This window comes from Spea bombifrons, chromosome 5, assembly GCF_027358695.1.
Source record: "Spea bombifrons isolate aSpeBom1 chromosome 5, aSpeBom1.2.pri, whole genome shotgun sequence".
Classification (NCBI taxonomy): Eukaryota; Metazoa; Chordata; class Amphibia; order Anura; family Pelobatidae; genus Spea; species Spea bombifrons.
Genome location: NC_071091.1, coordinates 32,261,334 through 32,285,744, shown reverse-complemented (window position 1 = coordinate 32,285,744; position 24,411 = coordinate 32,261,334). Strand labels below are relative to the sequence as shown.

The 24,411-nt window shown below is 39.1% G+C and overlaps 1 protein-coding gene across 1 annotated transcript in view; it reads right to left on the bottom strand.

The window, feature by feature from the left end:
• SUGCT (succinyl-CoA:glutarate-CoA transferase) overlaps positions 1 to 24,411 on the bottom strand; it is a 247,269-nt gene that overhangs the window by 201,269 nt on the left and 21,589 nt on the right. The window contains exon 9 of the mRNA XM_053466256.1: positions 17,130 to 17,225. Within this exon, the coding sequence (XP_053322231.1) occupies positions 17,130 to 17,225 (96 nt within the window). The remainder of the gene's footprint in view (positions 1 to 17,129; positions 17,226 to 24,411) is intronic.

The following is a 24,411-nucleotide window of genomic DNA, read 5'->3' as shown; positions in this document are numbered from 1 at the left end:
CCTAGGTTTGTCTTGCAAGAACAACACAATCTAAAAATTATACATTTCCATGAGTCTGAAGGTGTTATTCCCAAAATGCACAGTGGAGTTGGACAAAAATATAAAACTTTGTAACCTTTTTTTTTATATTAATAAATGTCAAAAACTTCCCATTTTGTAATTGGTGCTTTTTTAGAGGTCTAGATTTTAAAGTTTAATGCAAGAAGGAAAACATAAGCATAGTTCTTCCATGACTGTGTATGGTTTTATAAAGTGATCAATTGATACAACTGAGTAAAAAAAACAATATAGAGTTCAATAATATTTGTTTTTCCATTACTGATATTTGAAAGTATAAGGAGTAATATCAATTCTGTCAAGACCCATCTAGTCCCATAACATCCTACTATCAGTGTATTACCTCCTTATGAGACTTCTTAAGTATTCTGTCAATTGAGTACACAGGCTTTTCTAGCACTTATAATGGTTTACCATTGTTTACCATTCTTAATGCAGAGTATTCTGGAAAATATTGTTACATAACAACAGGTAGGTTTCACGCAAACCATAAGGCCCTTGTTTTCCTGCATAGGAGACATGAGATCAGTGAATCCATTGGGCATGTGTCTCTTCAATACTTCAGTGCATGGAGATTATGTCCGACACCCCTAAGTTAGTAGACAGATTTTTGCTGACTGAGGCAATAAGGACTTTCAGACTCTAGAGGCAAGTATTGATTATGATGGAATAGGCACGATGGGTGTGGGAGCATTTGTGAGAATGTGCGCCCGCGTTCGGAATCAGTCGGCCGCAAACAATAAAGGTTAAGCCGGACTGCCTGTGTGGATCCACTTGGAGTAATACAGAGAATGTAGGTGCTACTCCGACTGGATAGCTTGACATGACTTGTCACCCTTACCCACAGCATAACATGGGGAAGCTAGGCGGCCTCTCATTGGTTGGTGTTTAAGGAGCATACTCTCCCCTATGTCTCTATGTCTCTCCCCTAGGTCTCTCAATGTAACCTATCGCTGTTCATTGATTGTCTTGTCTCAGATCTGTTATCTGCTTGTATTATTGTGCTCCTTTGAGCTCTACTCCATAAAAGGCTATGCTTCCCCCTTAACCATGTCTCAACTAGTTCTTGGTGGGACACAAAGACTCACACAGAGCTATATTACTTCCATACAAACAGCAGACAGCAACAGAGCTTCCCTGGGGCCCTGGAAGAGGGATAGCCAATGATGAAGGCCTTGCAGGCCTGGTTCCTGTCACATTTGGTGGTAGCAGTGGGAGTGTCCCCAGATTCAGCAACAGGCAGCCACATGCAATAAAGTTTAAACCAGGCTGCCTGTGTCTCTCACAAAAGCTTCCGTCATGATCATTTCATCACAAGAAACCATGGCAGATGCCTGCAAGCAAGAGCCAAACCAGGACAGGAACAGGCTTATGAATGCTCTCAGGACATGCGTCTGCAGAAGAAGAACCTGACTCAGCTCCAATACGGCTAGTGTTGCATTTCGGGCATCTTGTCCAACTGTAGTGCCCAGGAGGTGGTAGAACTTAGAACTTTTATTACACGCAATATCATCTTTCCGGCATACAGATTTAGTAGATTACTGAGTACATTCACGGCGATTGAAATAAAAGTGATCAACATCATCAAATGTATATGAAGCCAGCACAGGGTTATTAGAGGCAAAATATATCAGCCATAGGTCACACTAAGCTATATATATCGTACATTTGTTTTATTAGCTTTCATTAACATTAAAACACCATGAGTGTTTTTATAAAAAAAAATTAATAAATGCTTTCAGTAAAGCCTGACAATTTATTTGAAGTCATGTATAATTTTCTTGCTGGAGTTCAAATCATTGACCTTGGTAGGTAGAGGCTGCCACAGATAGCAGCGTTAATAGGATAAGAAGGCGCAAACCCATTAAGACACATTTTCTGCACAGCCCTAGCGTGCAGCTGACGTTCCACATAAGTCAGCAGAGTGTAATTTCATCACTGAACTAATTTTTTGTGTCAGTAAAGCAGAAAAAAATGACATTGTACGTTAAAATGACAATAATTGACCTTCTAAGCATTTCAAAACGAATCTCTTAGTATCCAGGACTGTATGATTTACTGACGCTCAACGCTGAATGTTTTATGAATAAACAATATTTTGGTAGCTTTTACTGGCATGTTATTATGCAATACAATGATAATATTAGATTAAAGCACAGTATGCTAGTGCATGTCAGCCGTTACAGCTTTACTATACTCTTTCTACTCTTTGAAGGAATAAATATTATATTTAACACTATTTATTGATAAACCAAGGACATTATGATAGTAGTTTCTGAAATTCCAAACAATAAAAAATGTTTGTAGATTATAGAGACAATTTTTGTTCTTTGAAAACAATATCTTAAATAAATATCTTACCCCAAATTTTACCATACTATGCCTAGCCATATGAAACACATTAAAATACTTTAAATCATACACCATAAGAGTTGCTCTATAGCTGTGGCTATTTCTCATCTAATAGCACATAAGAAGGCTGCACTGCTTGCAACTCACTGGTTGGCATCTTACTACCATTCTGGTAAGATGGGTTGCCCTATCAAAACAGTTTGGCCCTACTACAGGCCTACTACTAAGACAGAGCCACATAACCATTTATTCCCTGACATGGCCTTTGTACTGCAGCAAAATGTTAGCCATGAGGTCTTCCCACCTCTTTCATATGCTTTACCTGAAGCTTTCAAACTTAAAATCTAAAATATTGCTCTAAGGCTCTACCATCAAAAACACCAGAAAAGTAGATCTACCACATATATGCTGTGACTCACACTTTAATTTCTTCAAAATGGAAGCATCAACATCTCTTCTGGCTACTGTAAAAATTTAAATCTGTCAAGTTCTTAACTTTTAAAACAAGAACATCTCCATGTAATTGTGGCATCGCTGGCATACATAGCATGTACAAGAGATCCCTAAAGGGTTCTCTATCCATAGAGCACCACTGCAAAAAATGATAATTCAAAATCCTGACCCTGACATCCCAATGCCATAGAACTACATGCAAAAACTATAGCTACGCCCCCACCATTCACTACCACCAAATACCCAGAGGTATTACAAATACTATCCTATAGGCCTACTTGGGAGTTTCTGGGCTCTGGCTACCCAGAGCCTTCCCTTGTGGGACATGGCCAGGACTGCACACTGATGTCGTTGGGAGGTCCCGCTGACGTTGAAAAAATGGGCGGGGAGCAGGGCGTGTCAAGACCCAGCTCCCGCAACCCGGAGGATTCGGGTCTTGACCCGGAGAACCGGAGAAGCAGTGCTCACCCAGCAATCTCTGGGTCAAACCCGAAGAGTTCCCAGGTATGCCTATAGGGTACTATGTAAGGGATGGATGTGGCCCTCTATCATGACATATAGACATGTATCTAGGGTACGTCTGAAATCAGGGGATATTGAACATAAATTAGGTCTTTGTTCCTCAAAGCAAAATTGCTAAAAAAAAACGATTTATTTTTAATTTTTCTATTTTCTATCGTTGTTAATGAAATATCAGTTTCACTAAAATAAAAGGATGTATGCATTTATGTGAGTACATCAAACTGGTAAACGGGGAATCTTGATTAAACCAACATAAGATAAAAATGACACAAAGCATACAGTAAGTAGGGAACTAAAAAAACATGGAAGGTTTAATATACTATTCCTATCCCATCGAATCCTTCCCAAGGTTTAAAAACATGTCTTGACTTCATAAATAAGGAACAATATTACGCAATTGATTGGTTAGGAAATTAATTATATTTTTGCAAACATGAGGCGATGAAAGGTGTAGTTAAGGGTATAGATTTAGAGGATTTCCTGTAACTGTCCTGTGAACCATGCGGCTAGACAGATGTGTCTAACAAGCGAAAGTTTAGAGGCTAGTGGGAGGAAGTCAATAAGAGATTCGAAAAACTTACATTTAGCATTCAAAAAAAGCATTTCTTTAAAAATGTGTTCAATAACTAAAAAAGGCAAATATCACAAACATTGGGGAGATGTACTTCGAGTAGTGGTGATTTATGTAGATTAAAAAAGGTGCAATGGAATTTTATGGAGGCTGAAGAAAAGAGCAGATAATATGCATGAAATGGAGAGGGTTTTAAATGGATTGAGCCTGTCTGTATTTCCTAGCGATCGGCTAAATAATGACTAGCGAGGAAGTAAGAAAAAAAACAAGCACAATGAAGAAAGTCTGGCGGGGAGTCATGGGAATTCTAACACTTCGGCTTCCTAAGGAGGAAACGGTTTTAAAACTATACTTCAGCTGATGAAAACACCTTTCAAAATATTACATTAACATATCATCCAGTGCCTGTCTGTGACTTTTCTTAGCAAATCTGCTTAAACAACTCGTAGTATGTTGGCAAGTAACCAAAGCGACTTGATTAGCAGGAATAATACGAAGATATGCGTTTTAGGGTTTTGTTTTGTTTTAGATTGGAACCTAAAGTATTCAGGAAGTCATGCTCTGCTTAATTCTACCAAGCTGCTGCATTTTACAGGCTTAACATACTGAATGGGATCCTAATGTATATATCGTCCATTTTCAGTAAGTGCATGTGTGGACCAGCTGGGCGGAAGGGAAAAAAAGGGAAGAGTGTGTTATTTCGGAAAGCTAAATTTCCTGGCTTGCCCTGTGAGACATTAGAGTACAGTGACCTGAAGAGACAATTAAGCCGTACAGAAGGGTAAACATGTGTCAGCTTTACAATTGCTCCACCTGTACAAATTTCATGCTGTTTACAAGGCAGGTGGCGAGGGACACTTTCTCATAGTAATGCGTAATATCTTGAGTGGTAGGCATCATACATGAGGACATGTAGTTAAAATGTAAAATTTTCTTAGATTGCTATTTTTTCCCACAAAATGAAATAGTTTTTTTACGTGGGAGACATAATAAATCATCCGTAAGTTTAGTTATTCAGTTTACTTTTACAATATTTTATTGGTTTATGCAGTATTTTTTTGTGGCTACTCTGTTATGCATTTTTATCAAGTTGTGTGTTTTTTTTTAATCAGATTCCATCATCTCCCTGTACAGCAAACTTCTTCTTACATTGCTATTTATATTGCTTGTTACAAATGGCATAATGATGCGCCATGGTTATCAAGGGCTGGGGCTTCCATGGAGAGCACTTTTGTATATATTCTTTTTTCACACGATTGCACTGTTTTTTGCACAGAGCATGTGTGGTTTTTTCACGTTTTAAAAAACGGCCTGTTTTTTCTGGTGAGGAGGGCAGTTAGGTAACTGTGGTTGTGTTGTGGTATGATTGTACTACCCCTCCAAAGAAAAGAAAGCAAATTACTGTATTTCTTGTTTTCTTTTTTTCTGTTAATAAGATTATAAAAACAACATTACCAAATATTGATTATCTGGAAAAAGTTGACAAACCTTGTTTAATTGATGTAGTCACTTTGCCTATTGTAATATTTCCAGAACTTTTACTTGCTATCTTTTTAGGTTACTCTGCTGATTTTGATTCTAGATACACTTATGTTGCCTATTTACTATATCCAGTTATAGTGGATTCTAAAATGGCTGCTGGCTGGGAGGATGTATATGCCCAGGCCACTTGACTTCTGTCACGTTCTGCCCAGGCTGCGGAGCTTCATATCTGTCCTGCTTTAGTTTCTCTGCTTTGCTTTGATCCATTCCTGGATTTCCTTTTGCTTTGTTCTATTTTCCATTCCTTGCTTCTGCTCCGGCTCTTTGCTTCAGCTTTGCTTCCTTTATTAGGTGTGCCCCACCTGTGTGTTCTGTTTGTCTCAGTCTGCAGTCTTCAGTCTAAGGTATGTCTCTGTGCTGTGTTTGGTTTACATGTGTGGTTTGTTTTGTATCTTGTCTGCAGGGATTAGCGTTAGGACCCACCGTCATTGGAGTACTTTGGCGTAGTGGTGGGCTAAGCATACTATGGCCATATCATGTGACGAAATCTCCAATAGTTATCTTGTAGTCCTAGGCTAGTTTCTGTATTCATGTTTGTCGGTCTTTTATGTACCTTTGCCCTTCTTCCTTGAATCATCTGAGGATTCCGGTTCCTCTCTCCTCTCCCCATGTCCCTGTTAATATGTCCTATCCTTGCTTATAGGAGAAGCGTCCGAGGGTTCCGGCTCCTCACTCCTTCCCCTGTGTTCCTTGCCTTCTTCCCTGTCCTTTGTTGTGCCCTGTACCATGTATGTCTTGTCAGGTTATGTTTATTCCTTGTCTGGTGCCTGTTTATCTTTACGTTACTCATGTCATGTTTCTAGCCACTTCTCATGTATATCCTATATCATGTTTCTTGCCTGGTCTCCCTTTCCTCTGCTGTGTTAAGTGTCTGCTACATTAACCCTTTGCTTAGCTTTCATTCTCCCAGCCTGCAGCATCCTGCTCGTGATCCATGTGCTATGCTTCATGCCTGCTCCAGGGTGCCTGCAGGATTCGTTTTGTCTTGGACTACGTCTGCTGCCATATCAGGGCGCTGGTGTTAGGCTGCACTTCCTAGGTGCTCATCGCCTGGGCGAGTGTGGTCACCCTGCAACCAGGCCCTGCCCCAGACTCCACTGCTGCATCGTGACTCCTGTAAACAACCATCGGGCGCGCTGGGTCCTTCCAGTCACCAGCTTGGACCCAGTCCGTGACACATGGCCGCAGGTAAACGGCCAGGAGTTCGCGGAGTGGAGTTTGCAGCGTCAGCCCTTCCAGTGGGCCTCCGTACCCGTCAGCCCATCCAGTGGGCCTCCGTACCCGTCAGCCCATCCAGTGGGCCTCCGTACCAGTCAGGCCTTCCAGTGGGCCTCCGTACCCGTCTGCCCTTCCAGTGGGCCTCTGTACCCGCTTGCCTGAGCCTGTGCCTGTTCCTGCCTGAGCCTGTGTCCGTTCCTGTACCCGTGCCTGAGCCGGTACGCATGCATGATCCACTACCTGAGCTTATGCCGGTACCCTTGCATGAACCAGTACTCGTGCCTGGCCCGGTGGTACTCTGTTCTCGTGTGCCCCGCAAGAGGGCTTCTAGCCATGCCGTGTGCCCTGGAAGAGGGCTTCTAGTCGTGTGCCCCGCAAGAGGGCTTCTAGCCATGCCGTGTGCCCTGGAAGAGGGCTTCTAGTCGTGTGCCCCGCAAGAGGGCTTCTAGCCATGCCGTGTGCCCTGGAAGAGGGCTTCTAGTCGTGTGCCCCGCAAGAGGGCTTCTCCTTGTTCCAGTACCTGCCTTGTTCCAGTACCTGCCTTGTTCCAGTACCTGCCTTGTTCCAGAACCTGCCTTGTTCCAGAACCTGCCTTGTTCCAGAACCTGCCTTGTTCCAGAACCTGCCTTGTTTCTGAGTTGCGGCCAGCGCCCCAGTAAGTGGACTCCTAAGTCGAGTACCCTGTAAGTGGGCAACCTGCCGTGTACCCTGAAAGAGGGTTTCCTGATTTGCGGCCAGTGCCCCAGTAAGTGGACTCCTTAGTCGAGTACCCTGTAAGTGGGCAACCTGCCGTGTACCCTGAAAGAGGGTTTCCTGAGTTGCGGCCAGCGCCCCACTGTGGACTCCCAGGAAGAGTGCCTGCATCCGGGCTACCCTGGTCGAGTACCCTGCAAGTGGGCAACCTGCCGTGTGCCCTGCAAGTGGGCAACCTGTTGTCTGAATCTGAACCCGTGCCTGAACCTGAACCTGTGCCTGAACCCGTGCCTGTGCCTGAACCCGAGCCTGAACCTGAACCCGTGTCTGTCGTGTCTGCCCAGCAAGTGGGTTACCTGTCGTGTCTGCCCAGCAAGTGGGTTACCTGCCGTGTCTGCCTTGTCAAGTGGCTTATCTACTTTGCCTTCGTCTGGATCTAAATGTCAGCTAGAGACTACTTCCTCAATCCTGTTCAGACATTCTGATTCCTGTTTTTGGAGGAGATTGGTCTACTAGCGGCAGTGCTGGTCATCGAAGGACTCCTACGTTTTTCAGACTCCGTATGCTGGTTCCTGGGTTGACTTGTTTCTTCAGTCTTCCGTTAGAGAGCGGGCCTTCCTTCTGTTGATGTTTCTGTTCGCGTCCAGAGGCCGCTCTTTCGGAGGGGGATTGTGTCACGTTCTGCCCAGGCTGCGGAGCTTCATATCTGTCCTGCTTTAGTTTCTCTGCTTTGCTTTGATCCATTCCTGGATTTCCTTTTGCTTTGTTCTATTTTCCATTCCTTGCTTCTGCTCCGGCTCTTTGCTTCAGCTTTGCTTCCTTTATTAGGTGTGCCCCACCTGTGTGTTCTGTTTGTCTCAGTCTGCAGTCTTCAGTCTAAGGTATGTCTCTGTGCTGTGTTTGGTTTACATGTGTGGTTTGTTTTGTATCTTGTCTGCAGGGATTAGCGTTAGGACCCACCGTCATTGGAGTACTTTGGCGTAGTGGTGGGCTAAGCATACTATGGCCATATCATGTGACGAAATCTCCAATAGTTATCTTGTAGTCCTAGGCTAGTTTCTGTATTCATGTTTGTCGGTCTTTTATGTACCTTTGCCCTTCTTCCTTGAATCATCTGAGGATTCCGGTTCCTCTCTCCTCTCCCCATGTCCCTGTTAATATGTCCTATCCTTGCTTATAGGAGAAGCGTCCGAGGGTTCCGGCTCCTCACTCCTTCCCCTGTGTTCCTTGCCTTCTTCCCTGTCCTTTGTTGTGCCCTGTACCATGTATGTCTTGTCAGGTTATGTTTATTCCTTGTCTGGTGCCTGTTTATCTTTACGCTACTCATGTCATGTTTCTAGCCACTTCTCATGTATATCCTATATCATGTTTCTTGCCTGGTCTCCCTTTCCTCTGCTGTGTTAAGTGTCTGCTACATTAACCCTTTGCTTAGCTTTCATTCTCCCAGCCTGCAGCATCCTGCTCGTGATCCATGTGCTATGCTTCATGCCTGCTCCAGGGTGCCTGCAGGATTCGTTTTGTCTTGGACTACGTCTGCTGCCATATCAGGGCGCTGGTGTTAGGCTGCACTTCCTAGGTGCTCATCGCCTGGGCGAGTGTGGTCACCCTGCAACCAGGCCCTGCCCCAGACTCCACTGCTGCATCGTGACTCCTGTAAACAACCATCGGGCGCGCTGGGTCCTTCCAGTCACCAGCTTGGACCCAGTCCGTGACAACTTCTACTACAAAAAAGCTTGTATTATCCATAACCAACAAAGTCAATAACTAATAATTCCATATAAATATTACTTGGAACCCAGAAAAGTTTCATTCCTGCATGCACCTGCTTTTTATACATTATTAATAGTTTTAACACATCATGTAAAAGACATGCTCAAAAAATGAAATTCTTGCACTTGTTACATATGGCTGTTTTAAAATGACTGACCTTGTGCATTAAATAATTGACTTGTTAAACATTACCTTCTGTTACTATGAACAGATGTCTTGAGTTTACAACCTTAAATGATGTAAAGCGGTGCCTGGAAAAAATCAGGTGTGCCTTTGGAATGAAAGCCTGTCACTTGTCTCTCAGAGTTTTGATAATCTTTTTTATAAAAAAAATAACTGTATATTACAATAAATATTTTTTTCATATAAAGTAATATGAGTTGATTCAATTATCGGAAAAACTATTATATTTGATATCAAAATATCCCGTCATCACCTATATATTGTAACAGAGAAACACAAATACGTTGTGAGGACCTGATTGCGTGGTACTGACAAAGCTGGACCCCTGAAGACCAGGGAGAAAATGTGAAGGCGGAAGTGAGCATTTTCTCCGGAACCTTTAGTGGAACGAGTGTGCGAACTTTTGTTATAAGAAAGCTTTGCTTAAATGCTTATTCAAAAAAAGAGAGTAGGGGCAAACTCACATGCAGAATCTCTATTTCATGCAGAATCATGCAGAATCTCAATTTTACAAGTAACGTCCTCATTGTTTCTAACAAATCCAATTGTGTTAAGTACATCCTAAGAAATTGTGAGGATACCTCTGATATAAAGTATTAATGGCAAAAAATGAGAATTGATAGGTCATGTTCTGAAACATTTCTCAACTGTGTCAGGACAATCAGCTACTCCAATAAAGCACAACACTTGAATGTTTAATTGTTCATGCCTCCATAAATGATAGGTATTTTACATGGTATTATCCACAGTGCTTTTCTATTAACAATATTTCATGGATCACCTGAAAGAGGACCATCTGAAGCTGACTTGTCTATGTGTACTATGCATGAATAAAAGAGTTGAAACACTAGAGGAACCTCTAATGCTTCCCTCAGCCTAGCCCCATTAATTCTTAATCATCTAACGTTACTGAAGCAACAAAGGAATTTATTTAGCCAGTGATCAATCCTTTTATTTGCACATCCAACAATCCACACCTACTGTTTCTGCATTAGTTCTTATCATTCGATGCGGCTTTGTTTTATTGTACAAAATATAATATAGACAATCCTAACCTTTCTTTGTTTTGCCTTGGTTTTGAAACCTTTAATCCCAGCTCTAGAAGATATATTATATGACATGTCAACTAGGTGTAGACACATTTTGCATCAGCTTCTTAAATAGATCAATTAGTTTCGCTACCATATTGGTCTCATTGTAAAAAGAATGTCCAGGGAACCAAATGGTGGTCTTCAAATACAAAATGGGAGATGTATTGTTGGGTTAATCTCATTTGATTTCTCATTTTTGTGTTAGATAATAAAAATAATGATGTCTAAATAGACCTTAACACATTTTTAGTTATAGACTGAGAATGTCCCTGCTATGATGGCATAAAACTGCAAAATCCAACTGATCACCCACTGCAAAATAAAACTAATGGTTCAGGCTGGTGGTGTAATGGTGTGGGGGACATTTTCTTGGCACACTTTGGGCCACTTAGTACCAATTGAGCATTATTTAAATGCGATAGCCTACCTGAGTATTGTTGCTGACCATGTCCATTCCTTTATGACAACAGTGTACCCATCTTCTGATGGCTACATCCAGCAGGATAATGCACCATGTCACAAAGCTCATATCATCTCAAACTGGTTTCTTGAACATGACAATGAGTTCACTGTACTCCAATGGCCTCCACACACCAGATCTCAATCCAATAGAGCACCTTTGGGATGTGGTGGAACGGGAGATTCGAATCATAGATGTGCAGCTGACAAATCTGCAGCAACTGCGTGATGTCACCATGACCATATGGACCAAAATCTCGGAGGAATGTTTCCAGCACCTTGTAGAAAGTATGCCACGAAGGATGAAGGCAGTTCTGAAGGCAAAAGGGGGTCCAACCCGGTACTAGCAAAGTGCACCAAGGTGGCCAGTGAGTGTATATATATATATATATATATATATATATATATATATATAAATATATCACTTTTTATGTAATTATGTATACATTTCATATGATAAATATAATGGCTACAAGAATATTCATGTTAAAAGAAAGCCATTTGTGTTAACATTTTATAATCCTACACAAAACACATAGTTGTCAAAGTCATTCTGAAGCAACATAATGTTTGAAACACTTAGCAGAAATATTGCACTGGTTTTCAGGGGGATTAGTCAAACTATTAGCACTTGGGATAGCTTCACATTTGCATTTGTTAAGTGGCAAGTTCACCGATAGAAATAGATAGTATTGTAATGACTTGTGTTAGTCTTTATTGGCTCCAGTAAACACCAGATTTCCATACAAGTTTTTTTTATATATATTAGTATATTTGTCATTTACATTATGTGCACGGCTCCTGGAATTTCCACTGCTCTTATATGTCAAATGCCTGTGAAGTTTATTACCTAGTTAGGATTTAGTCTGTTGCTGAATGACTCACTACTGCTACCTGCAATGAAACACTGGCAACATTCAGAGTAAACCTAGCCAAGTAAGCCTATAATTTAGCAGGCCAAAGACGTTTGGCTGACAACATGCTCATTGTGCAATGTGCAGTTGTTACATTTACAAGAATGGGCTAACATAGAACAGTAAAGTGCTCAGGTAATGCTGCCGAAACGCGAGATTATATTACAGATACACAAAGAAAGGTTTTTGGTAGTGGCTAAAAATATTTTAGCCACCCCCTACACCCTTGCCAATTAACTGTGTTGCTGGCTCAAATAGCTGAAGGCTAATTTGTGTTCATGTTAAGGAGTCAGCATGGTCTTACTTGATGAATGTGTACAAGTAAAGGCTCTAAATCTAAACGGCAGGTGGCATTCTGGAGGTTACCTGGTAAGAATGTATTGGTGATAAGCTGACTTTAACATTTGGCATACTGATGCTATAGCGGACACACTTGTAAGGTTTGGTTTTTTTTTAGTGAAAAATGGGATGAGTTTTTTTGCTTAGCATCCCTGCCTCGTGTTTCTAATTTTCTACCTTCTATACTGAATTTAACATTTTGAAACTAAATGTTGCATTAGGAACATAACTCCTAGTACTGCTGAATGTGATTTAACCTTCAGCTACTTGCCTAACATACCAGAGAGAGTAAAGACATTCTAAAATTCCTACAGTCAATGTATTTATTTGATTTCACTTTCTTTTATTGAATACTACCCTTAAAAATAACAATGGCATTGAATGTGTTAAGAAACATTTGTCAAGCTTGTATTGAATAGACACATTTGGTTTTAATCTTATGATATACTATGTATCACATACTGATTATTTGTTAGAATCATATAAATAAAATAATGAGAACAAAAGCCAGGATGTACTAATGACAACTATAGTATATGGTATAATTAATTTACCAAACAAATCAATATCTATTTTCTTTCTATCTATCTATATGCTTGTATATATTATATATTCTAACAATTAGTTTTACATTAGATGGTGTTATAATGTATACAAGAGTGACATCTAGTGGTACAGAATAATGTGAAACTTCTCTTCATTTCATGAATAATGACTAGACATATCCTATTTAAAACAGTTTTTTTAATTCCAGGAAAATTGCATGTTACGCATGTTTTTTAAATTAACATTATATATAGCCAATATTCCACTTGCCCTTTAAAAAAATGTTACATTTACTTTCCATTTAGACAAGTGCATGTGTATTAACGTATTAGCATGAACAAACAAAAACTCCGGCTCATTAAAAGATGTATATTTAAATCAGTAGAGAAGATGTGAGTAGTCATGACTGCCGGACAATGGTATTACTTCCATATGTTCGTTCCTCACGTCATGTAATGTCATTCTCTGAACGTGGATATTTAAAACCATTAGCGTTCTAAACTCTATAACTCTCAGTTACGTGAGAGCTGCAGTTTTACATTATGTGAAGAGCCACTCGGCCATCATGATTTGGTTTGTAATAAATGGGCCACTAGTAATGCTGTATTAAAAATAATTATTAATTATTAAATAAAAATGTAGGTATATGAACGCATTGGATCTGTTTTATTTTTTTTTTTATTTTTTTTTTAATGGTCTTAACCCTATAGCAACCAATGGGATATTCCTACTACCTACCCCTTTCACAACTACGTATGAATTCTGTCTTGTATGTAAGCCTGCCTTGTATGTGATATGTATGTACTGTCCCTAAATAAACTCAATCAAGCACTTTACGGTTGACAGAAACATGAAAAAAATGGCAATGTAGTCACCCAAAGGGGACCCCACTGAATCTTTTCACTAAACACTCAAGAAGTCATAGCGCTGTATTCACCACACACATTTAATGTTACTAGGCCACTCATGCTTTCAGGCTAAATGTTAAGTGTTTTTGGTAAAGGCCTATGCAAAGCAGCTTCAGACGCAAAATATAAATTGTTTAATTAGAAAAATCATGATACAAAAGCATAATGATTTTTAAGTAACTTATCTTACAATGTTATGCGTACACATGCTGGTTGTTGGTTAAAAAAACTAATAATAAAACAAAAAAAGTAAATTACATTGACTTCCCTCAAGGGCCAAAAAAGCCAGAAGAACAAGGGAACAAATAGACTGCTGTAAATAATTTACATTCCAAAGGGAATGAAACCGTATTTCGGGAGGCCAAGACACTTTTTTTGATGATGAGAAAAACAAATGTAAGACAAAATCACAGATGCATTTCAAACCTGCCAAAGTTGTCAACTATTTAAACTTTCATTTACGCAAACTAAACAATGGGTTTTTAAATACGCACAATAAAATGTCTACCATTCGTTTTGTGGGTTAATATATACCTGTGTGAATTGTTCACCCATACATCAGGAATTTTAAATATTAGGATTTTATATAGAGTATAGAAAAGCATCATAAAAACCATCCCTTTATTAAACAGTTATATATAAAATAATGTTATAGTTTTATAGGCATCAATGATGTCCTTCATTCAGCGATGCAAGCAATGTGTCACCATGAATGTCTCTTCCCTACAGACAGGGCTAAGGATCAAATCCCATTGCCATTCAATCATGCTACTGGCCTGTTAAGCAGAATAATGTGCCAAAGGGTCAAAGCCAAGTGCCATGTAAAAAAAATTACATGACTGCTATTTTAACCCCTTCACAACCATGTGGACATACTATGATTGCCAGTACACCTTCACTATTTGAGCACCCAACTGTACATCAGGGCATTCACTGCTGACACTGCCAGAAGGACTGGATAGAGAAATAGAGACTCCAGACCCTGCTGGAATCTCTGATTACCTTCCATCTTGGCCGATTACACACATGCCCTGCTTCCTGATGACCAAGTGATAAGTACAGTGGCAAAGTTTCTAATGTTCCCCAGCACTCTCTTCTTTACCACTAGAAGTTTACAAAAAAGCAACTCTCTACGTCTGAAGCCGTAAGTATTAAAACATACAAAATAGGCTACTATGTAAGAGAGCAATGTTGTCCCCTTAAACATAAATATGTATGTTTGGTATTGGCTGTAATTATGGATGTTGCTGAACGTAAATTGAGTTATTTTTAAGCAGTGGCACCTTTTCTGTAGAATATTTTTTTGTCCGGTTTTATTTACATATTTGTACAAATATATATTGTATTGAATGTACTTTGTCTGAAAATGTATAATTTATGCAGGTACACTAAACACGTAAAGGGGGGGAATAATAGTAAACAAACATATGTATAAATGGCAACTAAGCTCTAGTTTTTAATGTATGAAAAACCTTGGTCATGAAGGAGTTAAGAGATCTGACTGCAACTTTGAAAGCAGACCCCTGAAGCTCTGATCTGCTTCTAACTTGCTTTATTAATTCCTTTATCAGTAGCATGGACAATCCAATCTCTTGGTAAAACTAACATACTTTTTACACTAGGAAGGAAATGTATAAACAGAGATCTGCGTAAAAAAACAACAACAACCAAAATCATTATGAAATACACTATGGATACCAGACAAAACATAGACAATACGCTGAGTATTATGGATTTTACCTTAGCAGCCCAGTTTCAGGAAGAAAACAATATGGTTATACATTATACTGGTGGAAAGTAGTAAATGTGAAGCAATTAGCATATTAGAATATTCTCCGTGTTGCCATGTGACTGTACCACCAAATTGTTGTATTTTGTGGCCTTACACTTGTACAGTAATGTTACTGTATACCTCTTTTTTAACTCAACATAAATATCTGCTGGATAAGTTTTTCATATTCTATAATATCATTTTTTACATTTGTATTTTTAGCGTTGTGGATTTACTTTACTTCTTGAAAACTAATGAAGGGAACTCCGAGACCTAGAAAAGGTTTGTGGTAGATCTTCTGTAGAGGGCAATACTGCAATATTCATGTAAGTTCTATAACAAACTTTATATCAAGCTTAAGTGAAGTTTAAGTTTGCAGAAGTCAAAGGAAATACAAAAATACAACAGCTTAAATTTTAGGTTCAAACCCAGTTTCCTTAACTGCTACAAATTGCTGCAAAAAGTGTCTTGGTGAAAGCGAACATTTACCAAGATAATAGGGCAGTTTCTTTATCCTCTAATTAAATTTTACAATAAAAGCTACAGCTCGCCTGTGGTCAGTCATTTGTCATGCACAAAGATACAGATGTTCAAAATCATTTACATTTTTGTTTAATAAATCATTCAACATCTGTGCAAAAACAATGGTTTAAGTAAAACAAATAAAATGAAAAAAAAATGCATTTAAAAATACACTATACTAAAAATCAGTTGTCCACTTGCTTATTTAAAACATCCCGAGTGCAATTTGCTCCTAATTTCCTACCAGTTGTGCAGAAACTGAACCTTTTTCTGGTTATTTGGTTTAATTTATGCTAAACCAGTGATAAAAGGTTAAGAAATACATTCTTAAAAAGGAACATTTAAAACACATTGTGCCATTGGCGAGTATAACGGTCACAAAGGTCAACGAAAAACAGATGTTTCATTTTAACTGTGCTCTTCACTTTAACCACATGAATTGAAAAAATACTCAGACGTATCCTGGAATGTTATAAAAGCACGTCTAATGGAGATCCTATGAGGTGGATAATCAAGGCAAAGGCAGGTCCACAGAGCAAATCATGGCCAGTTGGGATTCTTTGTAAAGTATGATACCTCCGTTGAAGTAGCGGATGTAAAACAGACAGTTTGGGTTCATAATTTTATCTGTCAATAGTAGGGATGTGATGTTTTTAATACTAAAAAACAATGGATAAAATTGGTAACCATGATTAATCAGGTTGAATCTCATGTTCCACTTGCAGGAACATCCTAAGCTACTTGAGAATCAAAACCTTGGTTTGAGAACAGAAGAGTTGTCCCTATTCTGCCAACTGCACTGATTTTTAAACCGTTATAAGAAATATTTGGCTAACTCAGCAGGTGGGGGACTAGAGGCCTAGTGCCTAGAGAAGCGGCACTAGCCATACCTTCCATGGTCACTTTCCTCACTGTGGCTTTACTCCATGGCTGGTACCACGCCTTTTTTATTGAGACTGTGCTGGCATCGTGTAAATGAAAATGTTGGGAAGATCAAAGGTCTTCCTTTTTACAAGTCCATTGAGCAGCAGCACATTGGGGAGCCTGATCATGGATCTTTTCCCACAGTTTTACATTGGGGGGCTGGCGCGCCCCGGGACCTGCAGCTTTGACCTCCTAGGCCAGAATACAACACTGCATATGGGTGCATAGGAGGATGTAAACATGGAACATTGCATTTTTCTACTTAAAGTTTTTTAAATTAAAACAACAGCATACCTGATAAGGGACAATGCTTCCATGGGCTGTTCCCCAACGTCGTGCTTCAATTCCTCCATTAAGGAAATTTGCTGCTATGTGACTCAGGCATGCCACCTAAATAAATAAAAAGGTACATTCACTGTCATGCCAAAAACACAGTTTGTTTGGTCTTACTCAACTGGCCCTAAAGCACTTCCAATTAATAATATTAATAATTTAGAAAGTGGCAGGCTAGAGGGACTGAATGGTTCTTATCTGTCATTAACTTCCATTAACATATACTCTGTCCCATCCCATTCAAACAGCACTGATATATTCTAACAAATACAGTATATGCAGCAAAATTATAGATCTAAGGGGATGCTTCTGGACACTGCCGGTGCTGGCTGTGGCATTATCTATTAGCTCAGCTGGGTTTTCATGTTCACAAAATCCACAGGGAATGATTATTAGACATGGCGCAATGTAAAATCACGATGTGTCTGCTCAAAGTGTACACGACACAGTCTATAATGCAGGATGGCGTCCTTGGCTACAATCATGTAATGGTGACAGTCAGTCAATGACCTTTGGGAATCACATCTGGCGTTTTAGAAAATGACCAGCTATCTCACTACAATGCTTTTTCCAAAATGTGTGCTTTTGTGTATTTTGTAATTAGACATCTTGAACAATTTTGTATTGCTTTTGGTTTAAGGTCTATTACCAATTGTTATTATAAAAGAAAATTAGCTTCTATTGAATTGCAGGTGGGTTTTTTTTGTGGAATGATACATGGAGATCATCCAGAACAAAGAATCCCACATGCAAAGAGGTATAGTGGAGAAAAATATATCACTGAATTATGTTTACATTTTCATATGCAATATAAGTAATGTGGTGTGGTTGAAGACCAGAAAATGGGTCAAGAAACATATGTAACGCTTGGAAAACATAAAATAAATTCAATTAAGGATCACCCTGAATCTTCCATTCATGTTCCGAGAGGAATTATACTCAAGTGTCCCAAATGGAGGAACTGTTCGAATTTGTTGCCTGAGTTTTAGAGGACCACAACACAGCCAAAACATGATATTTGTTTGAGTTATATTATTTGTAGCCATCGGTTTCCCCAGTGACATTGTTATAGCCCCATATAGGGTTGCCTTAAACTTTATAAATTAGTCTCCCTGGCTTGAGTTTTTGCTTTCTGTAAACTGACCGTAATGATTGAATGTCTGGACAGCAAAGTTGCCTGTTTGCATAACATTAAGGAAATTACTAACATGCAATATAACAACACATTTTAACCAGAATCAACTGCCTAGGATAGCTGAATGAGCCAACACGGACTCAAGCTGGGCCCAACATTTGGTTCAGTCTGGCTCTTAAAGCCTGAGAAATACCAGAATGTGCAATTATTTTCTTTATGTTGCAGGCAAATACTGTATGGCTTGGCTCACGTGTGACTAGATAAACTGTGCCACGGCCCCATCTACGCTCAAGCTGTACTTAAAGCCAGCTCACCCACCTATCATTAACTCACAAAATAGTAACGCGCATAATTAAATGTGCCAATGAGGTGGCCCAATCACTAGTAGTTGCTACATGACAGATCCACTTTTAAAACTGTGAATCAGAACTACTTTCATACTTAAGCCCTCATGTTCACACAGGTGATTATGTAACCACAAGTTCTCTATGTGCGCAAACAAAGTGCAGTTAATTGCAATGAGATGCCAGATATAATGTTTTTTGGCCTCAACTATTCTAGTTGCGTACCCTACAGATTATTTTCTTTGAGGGCGATCAGGGGTGCAAAGTAGGCCTCTGTTGAGCAAGGTTGCTGAAACATCTTAAGGGGTCCTCAAATGTTCTTGAAAAATAAGTGGGCCTTTTGAAGTTAGTACTAATGACACCTGTGTCTAATGACATTTGTAATGTAATTCGACAATGCAAGGTGTTTTGTCATCACAATGATGGCTTATTTGTTTGCAAAACTAGAACACTGCATTTACATGCTCAATAGGTAAGAACGGATATCACAGTATTATGGTGATATGTTGTATATGGAATGGAAGCACCTGAACATAGCAGTATTTTGTGGCACATGGCACGTGGCACTAGCAAAATGTTACATCTGAGGGGAACAAAATGTATGATGTCACATGGTGCAGATCCAGATATACATGAATTCTGGACCAACACATTAAAATAGCACTGCTATAAATGAATTGTAGCTCAGTAATAATTAAGGGATGATATATAAACATGCATTTAGGCAGTTACTTTATGAATCTATGAAAAGGAGAGCTTGCTGAAAACCAGAAGTCTGCAATCTCAGGCAGTTGGTGCTAAAGCATGCAACTCCTTATCCTGTATTTACCCCTTAAGGACAGGGTTGTTTTTTTATTTTTGTACCCTTCGTGGCAATGGCTGTTTTAACCTTTTTGCATTCTTGCTGTTTACCTGTAATTTTCTTCTCTCTCATTTAGTGTGCCCACACAAGGGATATATTTTTTTTTCAGGACAAAAGGGGCTTTCTTTAGATACCATTATTTTCATCATATCATCTAATTCACTAGAACAAATAATATGGTGGAAAGTTTAAAAAAGCACTTTTTCTGACTTTTATTTACTCATCTACAAAAGCTAATAAAAAAACGTTAAATAGATTCTAATATTTGCCCTGAGTGCGGAAAAAGTTGTTATTGCTTTTCGATTTGGAGTTTTGACATCAGGTCATTCTGACCCCATGTCCTATTTGGGATATGTTTGAAGCCAGCCAATTAAATTTACCCCATCAAACCACCCTACCACCAAAGTCTACAAAGTTTGTGATAGTAATTTTTCGTCTGTGTTTTTATTTCCACACACACGATGTACTTTAGGTGTAAAATACAGCTCCTGGTACATTTGGGGGGCTAAAGTGCCACATTTGGGAGTTGCATCCTTCCCCCATGTCCTATTTGGGACATCTTTAAACCCGGTCCACTCAATTTACTGCATCAAACTATATATTTTTGAAAACTTGGGACCACAGACTATTTTAAATGCTGGTATTTAAACTCTTTCCATGCACTACTTCTACCACCAGCCTTTGTCAAAGTTTGTGGTGGTGATTTTTTGTGTGTTTTTAACACACATTCTACTTTAAGTATGAAAGAACACCCCAATATGTGTTCAGCAACATCTCCTGAGTACAGTGATAACACTAAAGCATAGGTTTTGGGGTTATTTAGGGGCCAAAAAGCCACATTTGGAACACAAGCAATTCAGTTTTTCAAATCAGAATTTTCACACGTGGCTATCATGCCCCATGTCCTATTTGGGACATCTTTGAACCCATTCAATTTACCCCATCAAACCATATATTTTTGAAAACTTGAGACCACAGAATATTTGAAATGCTGGTATTTAAACTCTTTCCATGCACTAATTCTACCAACAGGCTTTGTCTATGTCTGTAGTAGTATTTTTTTGTCTGGGATCCATTGACCTGCATGGTTGGCTGCAGTATGATGCAGTCTAATCTTTTTTCAAACTAACTACCTACCCAATTATGTCATTATACTGTGAATTTGTATTTTATGCCATACAAAACAAGTCCAAGATGCTCACCAAGAACAGACAGTTGCTTTATAACATGTCCTACAGTACTCCCCTGCTTAGGAGTATCTCAAGTTCTAACTCTCTTGTGTCATTACAGAGGAAAAATCTCTATCAATACAGTCTGATTGTGCTACAAGTGTGAGAAACATTTTCTCTACATGAGGGAGCCAACAACCCCAGATATACATTTCAGCCTTAATGGGCCTCATGAGTGGAGCCCAGTTGGTATCTCTCTAGGCAAGAGAGCAAGGAGATCCACCTCTAGACTCACATTTTCCCGTGATGTAGGCCTCAAGAGATGTCCGCAGGGTGAAATACCATACAAAAGTCTGAGATGCTCTTGTGCCTAGAGGGATACAAACCGGACCCACCAACGAGGCCCATAAAGGCTGAAATGTGTCGAAAGACGTCTATGTATATGTTATCTTGCAATTTCTGATAAATCTCCAAAACACACATACCATAACTAGTCCACCCAATCTATTTAAAGCACCAGGCACTCTGCGTATGAGTTAATTTTAGTAAGCGACAGTAGGAAAATTAGATTAAGCAATTCTCCGCTGAACAGAGCAGTTACCTTACGTCAATTTATAGTGCATGAACTTATATTAACATCAGCAAAGCTTGAAACTTTATTATTCTGATATGGCTGAGTTGGCTAATGTCTGATAGGGAAATTAAATATTAAATGTCAAGCATCCAGACAGCAAAAACAGACATAGGGTTTGGGATTGCATTCTAAACATAATTTGTTACAACACAACATCTGACTCATTTGATTGTATATCAGCACAAATAAGTATAAATGCAAAAAGACTGGATGAGTCATTCTAAAAATGAAGGCAAACACTTCAAACAGGGCTATTTGCTTGTATGTTATGTTCTGCACTTGTGTTAATAAACCCATACTGCCAACTGCTTAACTTAGTGACAGTAATATCAACAATTTCCAGCCAGGCACCTTTAAGTCAGCCTTTTCTTTTACTAATTAAGTAATTTAACCTTTTGCATGTAATTCATTGCATGCCCCTTCATACTTAAAGGGGAACTGTCATCTTTGCAAAATCAAACATCATTAAAATTATTTTCTAAAACTAGCTATAGTCTGAGTATTCTTTTTTTGTCACTCTAATAGTATTTTAAGATTTTGATTTAAAGTGATGGCTATTTTACCCAAGAGAGACTGGTATATATGGCAAAAGGTGGCTAACCTAGCAATACCAAATATTTACCTTATCTCCTCACCTATCTTTAGCAAGATTGTCAGAGTAACATATTAAAACAACAGCTTTGAGATATTTCCCTCCATAAATGAGATGGCTCTTTACAGATTTTGCAATAGCTGTCTGAAACGTAACTCTAAGATGAATTTCCAAACTAGTGCATAGGTACTTCTATCTATAGGGTATATGAAAACCCTGACATTGGGCTTAATCGACATACTTATCTACAAAGGGTTTTGTGTAAAAATTCCAACTTTTAGTATCCCTAATTGTTAGAAAACTTTTAATTTTATATTTGTTTTGAGCCAAGCAAGAGAAGTGCTTGGTGAAATTGGGTAAAGTTTTCCAGCTTACAGTCTAAACAAGGGAGCAGAAAAAAAATGTTTAATATACATCTGCCAATGACAACTGACCAAACTCTACCATACGTTTCCTCAAAATAGACAAAATCAGAGGGGACCAGCTACAAATAAAACCAACAGATTTCTACTGTGGAGAAATCGGGGGAGATTTTTCTCTTGTGTACACATGACCAGTGATGTCATTTAGTCCAATATTATAGCAAATAAAAATACCATCTTGAAAGGTTTCAATTAACTGTAATCCATCTGTAATATAGGAACTCAAAATGTCCTATTTATGTAACTGCTAAAATAACAGAGTTGATTGCATATTTAATTTCAGTGGAAATATGCATACCTTAGTTTGCTGGAAGTTCTTCCACACCAAACGCATCCAACCATGTCTTTAGGGACCTTGCTTTGTGCACTGGGACACAGTCATGCTGGAATAGAAAAGGGCCTTCCCCAAACTGTGCCCACAAAGTTGGAAGCATAGCATTGTCCAAAATGTCTTGGTATACTGAAGCACTAAAAAGTCCCCTTCACTGGAAGGGGCCCAACCCTTGAAAAACATACCCATACCATTATCCCTCATACACCAAACTTTACAGTTGACACAATGCAGTCAGGCAGGTAACGTTCTCCTGGCATTCGCCAAACCCAGACTCGCCCATCGGACAAAGTGTGATTTATCCCTCCACTGAACATATTTCTACTGCCCCAGAGTCAGGTGGCGGTCTGCTTTACACCACTCGATCCAACACTTGGCATTGTACTTGGTGATGTGAAGCTTGCAAGCAGCTGCTCAGCCACGGAAACCCATTCCATGAAGCTCTTACCGCACATTTTTTGTGCCGATATTAATGTCAGTGGAAGTTTGGAACTCTTCAGCTATGGAATCAGCCGAGCGTTGGCAACTTTTATGCACTATGCGCCTCAGCACTCGTGATCCCTGCTGCTGTTCCTAAGCGCTTCTGTTTTCAAATAATACCATTTACAGTTGACTGTGGAATATGTAGCAGGGATGAAATTTCACAAACTGACTTACTGTCAAGGTGGCATCCTATTACAGTACCACGCTTGAATTCACTAAGGTCTTCAGAACCCAAATGTTTGTAAATACATACTGCATGGCTAGGTGCTTGATGTTATACACCTGTGGCAATGGGTCTGATTGAAATACCATGATTGAGTCCAGTTTCTATGCACATTTAAACACTTTGGTTATAAAGTGTTAAATCTATAATAGTGACTGCATTCCATAATCAAATCTGTAAATATAGTTTACCATTTGTGTGCAAGTTACCCAATCAGTAGACTCGCTAGTATAAGTAGTAGCAATAGTTCTATGGGTGTAAGTGCCACTACATAGTAATCTGCCCGTAGCTATGTGTCTCAACTAGTATGTATTTTCCAAAGTGTGCTAGGAGCTGATGATCAGGCTTTACAAAAATGTCTGTGTCTGACATTGATTTGAGATTGTAAACGATAAAGTAACCACAGACTGCATTATTCTAACAGATGAATTGACTGGGAATTAGAAATTAAAAAGTAAGGCTTCGTCTGTTGTTTTTTACTAACTTGTTGTTGCAGAATTGTTTCAGTTATGCCTTGGTAAGAAGTTAATACCTTGCAATATACATCACAGCTTGAGAGCAACTGTCTTTGAATACTCCAAACAAGGCATATTTCTGAATATCTTCACCTGAACCAACAGACATCTCTATGGGTTCAGGTGACTCTAGCTGACATTAAGTATGTAGGTGCAATTAACAATGTTAGAGTTGATCCAAAGCAGGACCCAAATCTTGTCAGGCAATAGATATTGGCAGACTATATCTCCTGGCATTCAGCAATCTCAGGACTGCAAAAAGCTTAAATATACATGGATCAGGAATAAACACAACTATTAATAGGTAACTGTGTCATATAGTATCGTAAGTTTAAAATGATATGATACACTATACACAGAGCCTCAAGTAACTGTGCTGCTCCTGGACCTTACTCGACATTAATCTGCTCCTCACTAAATGACTAGCCAGACTTTGTCTACCATATCTGCAATATAAGGATTTTTTTAAGATCCAAAGCTGAGACATTTTGATATTCCTAAAATCTGACACATGCACACACATGTAGTGTGGA